At 39.3% G+C, this 13,444-nt stretch overlaps 1 protein-coding gene across 1 annotated transcript; it reads left to right on the top strand.

The window, feature by feature from the left end:
• Positions 1-266: 266 nt before the first annotated feature.
• il17rel (interleukin 17 receptor E-like) lies at positions 267-13,144 on the top strand. Its single transcript, XM_071502258.1, has 18 exons — positions 267-688; positions 2,178-2,205; positions 2,951-3,100; positions 4,693-4,799; positions 4,983-5,097; positions 5,460-5,504; positions 6,827-6,966; positions 7,496-7,567; positions 7,650-7,704; positions 7,826-7,989; positions 8,793-8,837; positions 9,894-9,951; positions 10,152-10,297; positions 11,175-11,234; positions 11,327-11,384; positions 11,892-12,023; positions 12,629-12,676; positions 12,788-13,144. Exons 1-18 carry the CDS (start codon positions 287-289, stop codon positions 12,901-12,903), a joined length of 1,941 nt encoding a protein of 646 aa, XP_071358359.1. The 5' UTR covers positions 267-286; the 3' UTR covers positions 12,904-13,144.
• The last annotated feature ends 300 nt before the right edge of the window (positions 13,145-13,444 follow it).

The following is a 13,444-nucleotide window of genomic DNA, read 5'->3' as shown; positions in this document are numbered from 1 at the left end:
CGTAAATCCTAATAGAGACTTATCACTTGCTGTGTTTGTGCGTGGGTGGGTGCAGTGGTATAAAGGATTTTGTGCCTTTTCCACTTAATCACAGTTCATTGCTGGCAGTCAAATAACTTTTTTAAGGTTAACATAAGTGATAAATACAAAAAAATACATATTATAAAAATAAATAGATATAAAATATATATACAAATGAAAAGAGGATGTGCAGTATGACTTGTATGACAGTAACATCATACTTAGCATACAACCAGTCACAGTACAAGCCCCGCCTCCATGGGGAATGTTTAAATCCACTCTATTCAGCTGCTTGTCTCTCACTCTGCACTTGGCTCTTCCTGAGTACACTACACACTGGCTATCATCACATTCAGGGTATTATAAACAAGAGAGCCTCCTCACCATCCAACCACCTGTTAGCCTCCCAGCCAAGCCTCATCTGACCCTGCCACTCAGCCCTGCCAGAGGAGAAGAGAAGAGGAGTCTAAAGACCAAGAAGCCAGACAAGGTAACAGATTACAGGACCTGGAGAAGCAGAGGGGGAGAAGAAGTCCAGTGCTGCCCTGTGAAGATGATCCTGTGGGCTGCCTTATTGATGTCTCACTGTTGTTTGGGTTTGAATGGAGCTGCAGCAGAAAGCACAGGACTGGAGAGGATAGACACATGTGGCACCAGGTGTTCTCAGGTAAACCTGCATCCTTAGAAGCATCAGTGTCACATGATTTGCGCTCAGATCGTCACTGTGCTTCTATTTTCTAATATTACAGTTTAACACAGGATTCATTCTATTGCTACAGCAAACATTACTGCTGCTGTTCCTTGTTGCATTGTTTCCAGTGGTTGAAAGAAATACACCCACACTTACAATAATTTCTGTACTACTTCTTCTACTTACCACTACAACTACATGCACCATTCAGGCTGCTGCTAACTTGTTTCACAACAGTTAAAAAAATCTCTCCAAACATTAGTATATTTTTTCCTATACAGTTTCTAGTAACAGGGCTTTTTCAGGTAAACTTTGAGTTTGAATTTCCTCGATGACTCTTCAAGTTCCAAGAGTCCACCAGTTTATCAGGATGCATCTACTCAAGCTGTATAGCCAATTCCTGACACTGTATGACTCACCTCTTGACTCATTTAGACATTTTATAATGACAGAACCTGGCACTGCATGCATGCATGCAACAGAGTCCAGATTAAGGGTGGCCAGGGGGTGTTTAGTTCTTAAAGGATAATGGATTTGAAGAATCCCTTACAGGATACTTATTTTATTCATTTACTCAAGCCTAAGGAGGACACAGCTGTAAATTGAATTGGGCAGAGAGTGGACAGGTCCCAATCCATGTTAACTTCTCTCTCAGTGACCTGAACAGACCCTGAAACTGAAGATTTTAAGTGTACCCCTCTCTCAGTGTTGCAAATGCACCTTAATAACACCAGTTCTGCAAGTATATATGCTCAAAACATAAATCAATATCTACAAAACTAAATTTCAAACATCATTTAGATCATGTGAATGACTTCATATACCTCGTGGAACACTGGATACTGCTTGGTCTTTGAATAAAATGATGAATATAGCTAAAAACAATGCTTCTTTAAAATACAGCACAAATATAAATGTATACAAAGAACAACTGAAATTGTTTACCATAGAAAAACCCTGAAGCACATACCACATCACATCTACATCACACAAGTGAAAACATACTCTAATCAACATTCGTCGCTAGGTGGAGGAATAGCTGCCCATATCTGGAATAGTTTTCACACAGGGCATATTTCCTGGCTGATGAACAAACAAGGATGTATTTTACAAAATTGTGTCAGTGAACCTTAGTGGATTGTACTAAACAACCTTGGTGATACACGAATTGCATCACTGTGTGAAATGTCGTCATCATTTAACTTCAAATAAATGTAGCACAGACTCTTGTTGCAACTGCCAAATTAGAGATTTAAGATATGATATTCAAATAATTGCAACTGTGGTATAAGTAGATTTTCCCTGGACCATGACAGCAGCAAAAAAAAAAAAAGAACAGACTGGACTTCCCCTGAAGGAGCAATGAGGATGTAGAAAGATCCTGTGTTCTCTGTTCAGTTGGTGTATTAATAGAAGAGAATCACAGGGTGTTTCGCTCAGGTGTCTCTATCTTCTCTCCTTGCAGGGTCTTCACTGCAGGACCAAGCCAGATTGTGAGTATAGACATGCATGGCTACTGTATCACACCTGCACTCATGCATACACACAGCACAGGGTTCTGCGCAGTAACTCCCTGAAGGTTGTGTGTGGCTACCAAGAGTTAATATTATCAGCATTTAATGTCTTATTAAATTTTGTCCAATTCTCAGACAAGTTTAAAAAAAAAACAAAAAAAAGCCAGATGAAGACTATTGTGAGAAACCAAATCACGTGACACCATGGTGAGAAACTAAAAAAGCAGGGTGCCCCACCTATCATAAGGAATGAGAACCTTTTAAATGCGTAACTACTTGACATGTTATGAAGATAAATATCTGATTGATGTCTGATGTATTTTTCCAATCCTGTCGTACAATCACTGAAAGGTATGTGGGCGTCATATTAAACCACTGAACTGTATTAATTGTGGTATTAAACCTGATCAGAACACATACACCAAGGATGTGAGTGAAGACCACGAAGTGCTAAAGAAGGGTCACGATGTTGTGCAGGACATGATAGTGGAGGGAATGTCCTATGAATAACAGAGGGAGATAAAAAGGATAGTTCAAATGTATTTCCCTGTCCGCTGAGGCTAACAGCCTTTTTCCAAGGAAGTACACACCCTGCATGGCAACTTCCATTGTATTAAAACACTGTGGGACTTTGCAAACAGAGTCCCTTAGTGTTTTTCTCAGTGTACGACAGCATGCTCCTGAGAAAAATAACGTGCTGCATTTATTATGTTTTTCTGTGTAGATAGGTTTCCTCCTCTGTGTCAGAGCGCTGCTGAAGGTCTCAACACATCCTCCGTTTTCCACAACACCAGCCTCTCCACGGTCATGAGCTGTGAGGGGAGGCAGAAGTGCTCACTGCGCCTCAGAATCAAAATTGTATTACAACTGTCTGGTATGTAAATGTGAATAACTAAGGTATATCAACATGCTACCATGCTCAACATTACATTGCCAGCATTCTATGTGAAGTTAGTTCACCATGTTCAACTTGGTTTGACTGAGTTTAATATTATCATATTAAACTTTGCTACTTAGCACTAAGCCTAGTGGAGGCTGATGGGAGAAGATTTTCGGGTATTTGGTCAGAAACCAAATTAGTGTTGGACACATTCTAATTTTGACCTGATGATGTCACTAGATAAAAAGTCAAGGGATCAGAAAGTTATTACAGTCCTCAGGGGAACATGAATGTCTGTGTGGACTGACCAATCAATAAACAGATTGGCATTGCCGTCCGTAGGGCCATGTCGCTAGCTTGGCTCAAAAACCTTTAAGTTGTCATTAATGTAGACCTTTCTCCTACAGCGAGCATTTTGAGCTTAGCCCAGGGTAAATGAAGTATTCCCACATTAGCCAGCTTTTTTAGATTATGGAATGTAGCAATATTACATTGAACCATGAACAAATCCGTCCAGATGTTTACTTGTTCAGCTGCCACATTTGTTAAAAAAGTTTCCATTATGTCTATGTGTTCATAGACATGACACATTGGGTTGGTCTTGGTGGAGATTTAAAAAAAGATATAGTATGGAAGTAATGCTTGTCACTAACCTACTGGGCATTTTAGCAGGTCTTACTCATTTTTCTGTGAACAAACAAAACATGCATCATTCACATAACAAATTCTGTATAATGGTGGCTTGCAGAACAATTAAATGCTGATATGATGGAGACCTGTGGATTAGTATCTGTTTCTGGAGATGGTATTGTACAAAGGACCTTTTTTTCATCAGTTGTCTTATCCAGAAGTTTCAGCTACAAAACATATTATATTAGTGATGCTGGTGGCTGCTGTGGGAGTAAGGTCATATTCAGTTAGGTGGCCCCCAACCTTTAGCCATTAGTATCAGGTCCAGCAAATGCTAATTGCTTTGAGAAAAAAACCCAAATAACGAAGTTTGTCCACAGCATTTTAATTTTTGTAGCATGACTGTACATTCTCTATGACTGACCTTCACACCTACACAAGTTGTCACCCAACTTCTTTAACTCTCCTAATAAGGAAGTTTTGAATGCAGCTCTTTCGGTGTAGACAAGCCAATGTGGAACTTGTTAATGTTAAAGACGGTTATCACTGATGACACATTGAAGAGCATTTCCAGATTAACATGAAGGAAGTCTGATCTACAAAACCAATCACTTTCCCTGATCAGACTTCTTCTTTTGCATAATGAATGTGTCAATTGACCTTTTCTGTTCCTTATTCTGCACACAACTGCAAAACCTGATAAGGTGTGGTTAAAACATACACTGGTCAACACATACACACTGTTCCATTTCAGCATTGCAATGTATTAACCTCTACGGATCTCCTGACTGTCTGGGCTGGAGTGGGGAAATCCCTCTGATCCCAATAATCCACTATGTAAACCACATTTCTTCCTTCATAGCCACTAAACTAATACTAACTCACACTGAAAAGCTCTGATAGTTTTTGAATGTTTAACTTACTGTAACTGTTTGACTTTTACTTTTTTCCCACAGAGTCCATCCATGGTTTGTCTGTTTGCACGGCCACTGCAGGGATGATGGTGAACTGCCAAATTTTCAGCTTCACGAGATCATCAAGAGGACGAATGTCTGGACTGCAGGTACTGTTTAACAGCCCCAAGAAAGAGTAGCTCTTGTACTAATTTAATCCAGAGATGTGATGCAAGAGGAACTCTTCTGTTAAAGCTGTGTTCCAAATGTGTATAACAGTTCCCATGATGATATTGCTGAACTTTAGCAGATGTGACAGCTTGTGTGTTTGCCTTTTATTTGCCCTTTTGAAGGTGGAAGTTGAGAATGATTGCACTGAGGTTTCTCCAAGCCAACAAGTGCAAGTAATTGTGAAAACTCAGCCGAGCTACTGTGGCATATCCTGGACTGGCACCTATGAAGCTCCAGGTAAGGACACGTGATGTATATTTGCATTAGTTTGCAAACATGCACTCATGGGCACTTGATGGTGCACAAACAGGAAATAGAGGAGCTGAAGTTCAGATGTTTCACACTGTAAATAGCTGAAGTCCATATATGGTGTTGTTTAATCTCTTAAGTATTTCCTTGTAAATGGTAGAAACCTGAGGCATTACAAACGCTTTGATCTGCAGTTATGTTAAGATGAAGGTAAATGATTCACACTAAGAAAACTGTAGTGGGTGGATGTTATTACGTAAAAGTTACACATGCAGGGATGATGTCACATTTATCTTGCTGTTGTCTTTGGCCACTTTTATTTTTTTCAAGTTTGCTACTTTTTTCCACAGAATGTACAAGGGAAGATTTGAGAAGACGTGTCCCAGAATGCATCAGTAAGTACATTTTTTTATAAGCAAACTAGGCAATGCATTGATATGACCAACATTCTGAGTCAAAAAAAAAAAACAAAAAAAAAACTTTGGTAATTTATGATTCCTGATCATAGGGGTTGAGAAAGAATTTTCTTCCGCTCTCACACTCCCACGAGTTCAGGTCAGGACTCACTCACATTGTAAGAATATAGTTCACTGTTTAGTTTCTATTATGACTGTTGGTGTGTAGATGGAGCCACTACTATTCTCTGTAGCTAAGGCAACCAAAGTTTTATAAACAAGTATCCAGGGAAAAGCATAACTTAGACCAAATCCAGTTCTAGTCAAGGGTGAGTAAAATAGGCAAAGGGTAAGACAGATATAATATTAATAAGTTAGGAACATGTGACAATAACAAGGCTTTACACATATAGAGTTAGACTATAGATGAGCCTTATTTCGGTAGGATACGGCAGAGTGTTGCATTCATGTGATACCGAGGAATATATATGGCCTGTTGGACCAGACATCTTCAGAAATTGGTGTGGCACTACTCTGAGTCCTTTTTTTCCAGCTCACAAGATTTCAACCACAGCGTGTATACTGTATGTCAGTCAGCCCTGTCAATTCAATCAAAGGGTGATCAATCTTAATACATTTTAGAGGCCTTAAGAACTAAAATTTCCCAATGTTTTGAAACCACAACATAGGCTGTCTAACGTAGGCCCTTTACCGGCGTCAGCCAGGGCTGGGCGTATATTGTTTTCGGGTTGTTCGTCCGTTTGTACTGACGTACTGTATGTATTTCCATCTGTCCCGTTCTAGTCTTGATGGGACTTCTTCAAATTTGGCAAAAACATTCAACTGGACTCCAGGATTAATTAATTAACTAATTTGGTTTTGGTGGCTAAAGGTCAAAGGTTGAGGACAAAACATGATTTTGGCCTTGTAAATCTCAATAACTCCTCAGGGGAATCCCATCAAATTTGGCACTAGAAATCTCTTGGGCTCAAGCACACACTGATTAGACAGTGGCGGTCAAAGGCTAAAGGTCAAGGTCACAGTGACGTCAAAAACATGATTTTGGCCTTGTGAATGCAATATCTTGAGGGCTTTTTTCAGATTTGATCAAAAATTTTCACCTCGACTCAAGGATGAACTTTTTAGATTTCGGTGGTCAAAGGTATATATACTATAAACTTCACACAGCAATTATGACACAATTTCACACAAATGGTTAACATTTTATATGACTCTGGGTGAACAGAGTCATATAAAGTGGTGGAGGCAACTGCGAGGCGGTAATTCTAGTTTCCACTAACATTGACCTCTGTCTCTTTCAGCTGGTAGGCTATCGTACGATGTAAACCCACAGAAGAAGGAGCTGAGTGTCAGTGTGTCAGACATGCTTGAAGATCACAACTACCACCTCCGTCTGTGCTACAAGGGTTTCATCTGTTATGGCACTGGGGCGAGCACACTGGTTAGTTCTTCTATTTATTGGAAACTACAAAAATCAGAATAATGTTTTGTGTTTAAATATATTTATATAAATACATTTATAAATGAACTCAGACAGGGTACAACACATGCTGAAGGGAATTCAGATTCAAAAGCAGCGTGGCGATACTTACTAATGATTTTATGTCAGAGCACCCTTTGTTACCTGTCTTTGCCAAGTGAGTCAGTAGGCCATGTGCTTTGTATTACTAAAGCAAATGTATTATTACTCACTCACTGAGTAACTATCTTTAACTGCAAATTTTAAGAGACTAAAGGTGAGAGCCACTAACACACGCAATCGGGTGCATAATCTGACAAGCATCCTCTACCCTATTGAAGATTAAACTATTAAAAACTCTCACAGACTCTACTAGTGGAAAAAATGTGGCTGACTAATCTTGTGACTCAAAAATCACCAAGAGCCAACACCAACCAATACACACATTCAAGCACATACACACATGCCAAACAAGATAAATAAATGTTACAAAACTTTGTTTATCTTTCAGATAAAGAAGGAGGAACCTGTAAAGACTGCAACCCTGCTGTACTCCAGACCTTTGCCCTGCCTCTGTATCGAGGTACAGTTTCTGTCAACACTGTTTCTATGTGTATGCAAAGTCTGTGAAATTGAACTTTATTCATACTCATTATCACTCACAGGGATGGTCAGCTGTGATGGATGCCCCCAGAGTCCAGGTCTGCCCATTCAAAGACCGTGAGTCACTTGATTGCATTCAGTCACCGAAAAATTCAGTAGTAAATGGGGGTATGTGCAGTAGTACTTCAAAACCCATACGATAGGTGATGTGAAAGACTGTGACCTCCCCACCTTACAGGTCTTGAAGAACTGTGGTTTGGAGTTAACTTTGACCCGCTGGAGGAGACGCTATCATGGGAGTCACTCTGTCCAGTTACAGCTGTGGCTGCGTTGTGTCAGAAAAGAGAGGACGGCGACTGTGTGGACCTGCCCCACGCCTCCCAGAACGTTAGCAGAGGAAAGGTTTGTGCCTTTAAAGTTTTTTAAGGTTTCTGGTTGCTGGTGATGGTCACCAGTCACTTCAGCATGAAATCCAAAGGCGGTGTGCATATAAGCCAACAGTGCGGTAGATTAATAGATGCTAAGCATGCCAGGAATGCCAAACAGGATCCAGACCATGTGAGATGGACCACAGGGCACTATCTATCTGTCTATGAAAATGACTCACATGTGTGGTGCTTAATCACCAGATAAGTGGCTTGTGATGTCAGCTGTTTACACATTAAGCAAAGTATAAGATCATCCTGCCACCAGCTTCCTCTATGACTGAGCAAATTTTATACTTTACACAGAGGAAAGAATTTATGACGACAACAGAAGTTGTTTTTTTATTTGGTTGACAAAGTGTTTACGTATATGGAAGAGTAAACAGTGTAACGTAGCATGTGAAGTTTATATTGAAGTTAAACCCACATACGGCCACGCAAAAAGCTGCTGAACTAACAGGCTGGCACACCTGGGAATCCTAAAACAAAACTGAGACAGTCAGAGATTGTTATCTGATTTAAACCTGGGGCCATGTCACTGGAGAGGGGAATTCTCTGCTGATACAAAAATAGCTGGTGACGTGAGAGTCTCCAATCTGAAAGCTGAATCCAGCTGACCTAAAAAGACAAAAACAAGCCAAACAAGCCAAAAGTGAAGTGTTTAGTTTGTCTAATCTAATCTAAAAACAGCGGACTTCCATTTGAGAGGTTGCAACACTGTTTTGTGTTTCGAGAAGTGTTATTTCATCAATAATTGTTTCATCAATCTTTGCTTTTCAGATAACGTTCACTGAAGTGGATCCACACCCTCAACTGTGCATAAAGGTAATGATCACTTCTCCCCCTTTGGCTCTTTAGTAGAAACAGTAGAAAAACAATAGGGCTGACATTTTTAGTGGCAACCTAGCGATTCCTCCTCGATTTAAGAACAATGCAAAAGTATTTTTTCCTCTTTCTGCTTATTTGTCTGATTACAATCAAATGCCCTTTCCACTGTAGCAGTTGTGCAACATGGATCTTTAGAGAAGATGATTGATTCCACTCTGCAGGCTACACTAAATACAAAGCTAATGCCAGCAGCCGATTAGCTTTGGTGGCACAAATAGTGGAGACTGGGGGGGGAACGCTAGCTTGGCTCTCACTAAGTGTAATAAAAGCCACCTCTAAAGCAACAACAAACTATATCTTATCAAATTATATCTTCTATGTTTAATATGTACGACTGAAGTGTAAAAAATGATAAGTTATGGCTGGGCACAGCTGCTTCCTGGCATCTTTGTTAGTCATGTGGCAACCTTTACAGGTGCTGGTAGGTGGATTTGTTAGCTTTGGACAGAGCCAGGCTAGGTGTTTGCCCAATTCCAGATCTTTGTGCTAAGCTAAGCTAACTGTACATAGCAAGCTTCTTGTTTCAGCCATCTGCTAATAAGTAAGCTGGGCTAAACAGCGCTGGCAGTGACTTCCTACTTTCATACACACATGAAAGTTGTATCAATCTTCTCATCTAACTCTGAGCTCCCAAATAACACATTTCCGAAAGTTGAGAGAGTGCAGTTAAATTCAGTTGTGTCAATTTCAGGTTATAACTGCATCGCAGCAGTAATATCTGCCTGCATTTCTGCTAATTGTTGGTGGTATTGACACCATTTGTAAACACAATTGGGTGAAAAAAATTTGAATGCCTTATGGAGCAATGGAACAGGATGGTGGGGAAGTTGTGTTCACGCCCACATCCGTTCCTGCTATTTTTAATTAATTTGTAGCCTAACTACAAACCAGAACAGTGAATAAGCTGCTCACTGGAACTGTTTACTGTGAGCTCATTATGACGTGTTTAATAGAGTCGTGTGGTGCAATAATTTCATCTTTCTCACTCTTAAGTTTACCGCAGGCTCTCAGTCCTGGACCAGGTGCCCCTTTGTTGATGGGAGATTTCAAGGTAGAGCTTTTTTTTTTTTTTTTTAGATTAGCATTTTTTTGTCACACTATATGACACAAGTATCTGATTATCACAACATTACATCAGGGCAATAAATCATTGAACTATATTTTAGATTATATCATCACAGTAATGACATATTATAAAATGGGATGTTGTATAATTGCTCATTAAAATGACATCTGTGCAATAATTTGCAGCGTGGGAGGTGGTTGTGACAGGAAAACAGGGTTATGAAGAAGTGACGATGATGTCACACATCGCCGCAACGTTTTCCGTGGGACTGTGTGAGAGGTCTCCAGGGTCTGATGAATGTCAGACCACCAAAACACACACTCTGCATGTGGTAGGTACCACACCCTTGTCAAGTGAAACCTCATCTGTTGCAAATTGAATAAAGGTTTCAAAAGACATTCCTTTATTTGGTTTTTGATAATAGTGGTGGAGAGCTCTAGGCACTATGTTCCAGAAGACAATGATGGAAAGTTACTAACTACATTGACTCAAGAACTGTACTTAAGTAGAATTTTAATGTACTCGTACTTTACTCAAGTATAAAACTTAGTTTTCTCTTCTTTCCACTCCCTTTAATTATCTCACAACCCCTCAGATTTATAGCTAGGCACAGTAACATGCTGCTTACACACTGATGCTTCAGTTTTGATTATCTAATGATGTCTTTTTGTAAACTATATTTTTCTGCTGTTGCTTATATACTTTAGTATTTTTACATTGCTGTGTTGGTACTTTTACTTTAGTAAGCGATCTGAATACTTCCACCACTCCCAAAATCTGTCATAAGTGGATTCACATCATTTCCATACTCATCAAAGCTTTCAGTCACCTCTTGTGGCCTGTATGGACGCATGACGGTGCTGTCACAACATGCTTGCAATGATTGCATGTCAGCTTCTTGTGCATCTGCTTACTGTTGTCCTGGGACATAATAACTTTTCTCACAGGTGTTGTAGCCACAGTCTTTAATCTACAAAGCAATAAGAGGCGTTTAGATCTTAAAAATAACATTTTATAGTGACCACAGGACATAAAATGTGCAACAACATGTTTTACGGTATTATTGTTGCAGGAAATTCATTTATGTGACATGGCCGATAGCAGATAAAGACACAATAAAAGCAAAACAGAAACCATGGCAGCGTCTGAAACACTTGCACGGTTAAGCTCCTAAGGGTTTTTTTTTGTTTCTTTTTTCTCTTTCTCAGGAAAAAAATAAAGCTGCTTGCTTAAACCTGCCAGAGGAACTATGCATGTCTTGTGTCCAGGTATGTTTGTATAGTTAATATCCCCTTTGAGCTAATCTGTGTGCCCCTTGACATTTAGATTTACAATGACTCTGAATGCTGTATTTGGACAGGTGAAGAGACTCGATGTGAAGTACGCTGCCACAGTCATTCACTGTTTTGAGAAATGCAGTAAGTATGGTTTTTGGGCTGCTGCTCCTTACAAACTGAGAGATGAATTTTCTCTTGGGCTCATTCTATGTGGGCTAATCTGGGTGGTCACAACTCTTTCTTTTTCTTCCCCTTCTTTGTAAGTGATTAAACCAAACCTTTGAAATGCAAAGTGTTACCACTACTTTTTTTTTTTTTAAAGTGGTTTGAAGCAGGAACTGAGCTCATGTTTACTGTCATGCATTGTCTAATAGGGTAATCACAAATGTATGTTCCTCTGAAGTTTGCCATAAATGGTTTCTTGGCACCATTTGGAAAAACAAAAAGATTCTCAGTACCATCATCATTTATTTCCCTTGAAATTTGAGTGCATCACTGGATAACACCATGTGTAAACACAAGGTCCCTGAGGAAAGTGAAGAATACCATCTTTGATGTGCTGTTCTAGGTTCATTTGAGGTCCAGTTTCTTTCATATAAAATCCTATCCACCGAGCACCAGTCTATACACTGTCAATTCTCTTCACAGATCAGTCCTCACCTCTCAGACATGTCATCAGCGGTCAAACCTCTTTGGACTTGACCTGGGTTGTTGTACCAGCTGGTATTTGCCTCTCTGGCATCATAATTATCACTCTGGTGCTCCATGTGCTGTTAACTGGTAAGTAGAAAATTACACTAACAAGTTCAGGCCTGCAGTTTTGCCTTCTGTGTTGACATACAGTAATGTAAGCCCTTGTACTAAAATTGATATAGGCCCACTTCCAGCAGCCACCCTGCCAACTCTCAGACTTTGTTACACACTCCTGGTAGCAGACTTTGCTTAAGAAGACGAACTACAAGTATTTCGTTTTCTAATGTTAAAAACAGTTATTATATTGAACTGTAGGATGTATTACTTTTCATATAATAGTGGTTGTAACAGGTGCAAAACACACCATGTCAAAAATAATTATACACTTGCCTGCTGTACATGTAAGTGCTTGCCAACAAGGTGATAATAGTTTGATTTGTCATTGTACCAGAACAGGTTCATGAACTTGTGCTACTGTAGCTCAGGAAAGAATCTGTGTTTGCGTAGTGTACAACATTAGTTGTTTGAAATGGACTTGACCTCCTCTGTGAATTAATGGCTTACAGTACTGCAGAAATTGCAGGTACTGTGCATGTATTAGATGCAAAATCCCCAATGAATTGAACGAAAACCAGACACTGAATCTGTCTATTGCTATATTTCCTCATCTGATTTTCTGTGTTTTATTCCAGTGTATCAGAGAAGGAAACAAAAACCATACAGAGGTGAAAAGCAAATAGGTAAGAAAATCATCTGATATGTTTATCTTTTGCTGACTATGCTGCATGATCATTTTCACATAGCTCACTTACAACTCAAACCTGACGCTATTCCTGTTGTTGTTGTTGCAGATCCTGCTCTTGACTGTGTGGTCCCTGCATTACAAAATCACACCCACAGAGGGATCCTCATACCCGATTCACTGCGGTGTGGGAACACTGAGAAGGCCAACTTAATCTCAGAATAACCAAAGAACGTTGTTAGAGTCAAAGTCAATACTTGCAATGTGGACAGATATTTTAAATGTTATATATTGTTACTGTGTATGCGCTGGTTAGTATGGTTGTTATAGTTATTGGCTGTTGTTTGGGAGTAAGTTACAGTGTGTATTGTCATTTTTTAAGTTAAAGTATTCATTTATCTTGCAGCTAAACTTTTTCCATCCTAATTTAAAGTTCTATTTTCAATAAAAAATGCAAACAAAACTACCACTCTATTTCTTTTTTTTTTTTTATGGTAATACAATACACAATAATACTGTTTTACAATGTCTTACAGAACAATGCAATGTCTTAATGTATTTATTTTAATTGTAACAAAGTATAACATTTATTATCACATTTTCTTTGTACTGGAAGATTATTGTGCTTAAATGCTGCACATCACTCACAAAGTTATGCAATATAAAACTGGAATACTCCTTAATTATGGTACAAGCACACTGCACCTGCAAACATGAGCAGAGAGTTGAATCAATACCTCTCAACACTATAGCTTCACCTGGCAGG

This window comes from Trachinotus anak, unplaced genomic scaffold, assembly GCF_046630095.1.
Source record: "Trachinotus anak isolate AG129_WGS33_773 ecotype Australia unplaced genomic scaffold, CSIRO_AGI_Tana_v1 ptg000018l, whole genome shotgun sequence".
In the NCBI taxonomy this organism is placed as follows: Eukaryota; Metazoa; Chordata; class Actinopteri; order Carangiformes; family Carangidae; genus Trachinotus; species Trachinotus anak.
This window is presented reverse-complemented; position numbering and strand designations above follow the sequence as displayed.

Bases quoted from the DNA above. Each gene is read 5' to 3' on its own strand.
- il17rel (XM_071502258.1), top strand. From the start codon at position 287: ATGTTTAAATCCACTCTATTCAGCTGCTTGTCTCTCACTCTGCACTTG. The intron at 6,967-7,495 runs GTTAGTTCTTCT...TTTATCTTTCAG, and splicing joins GCACTGGGGCGAGCACACTG to ATAAAGAAGGAGGAACCTGT. The intron at 8,838-9,893 runs GTAATGATCACT...CTCACTCTTAAG, and splicing joins ACCCTCAACTGTGCATAAAG to TTTACCGCAGGCTCTCAGTC.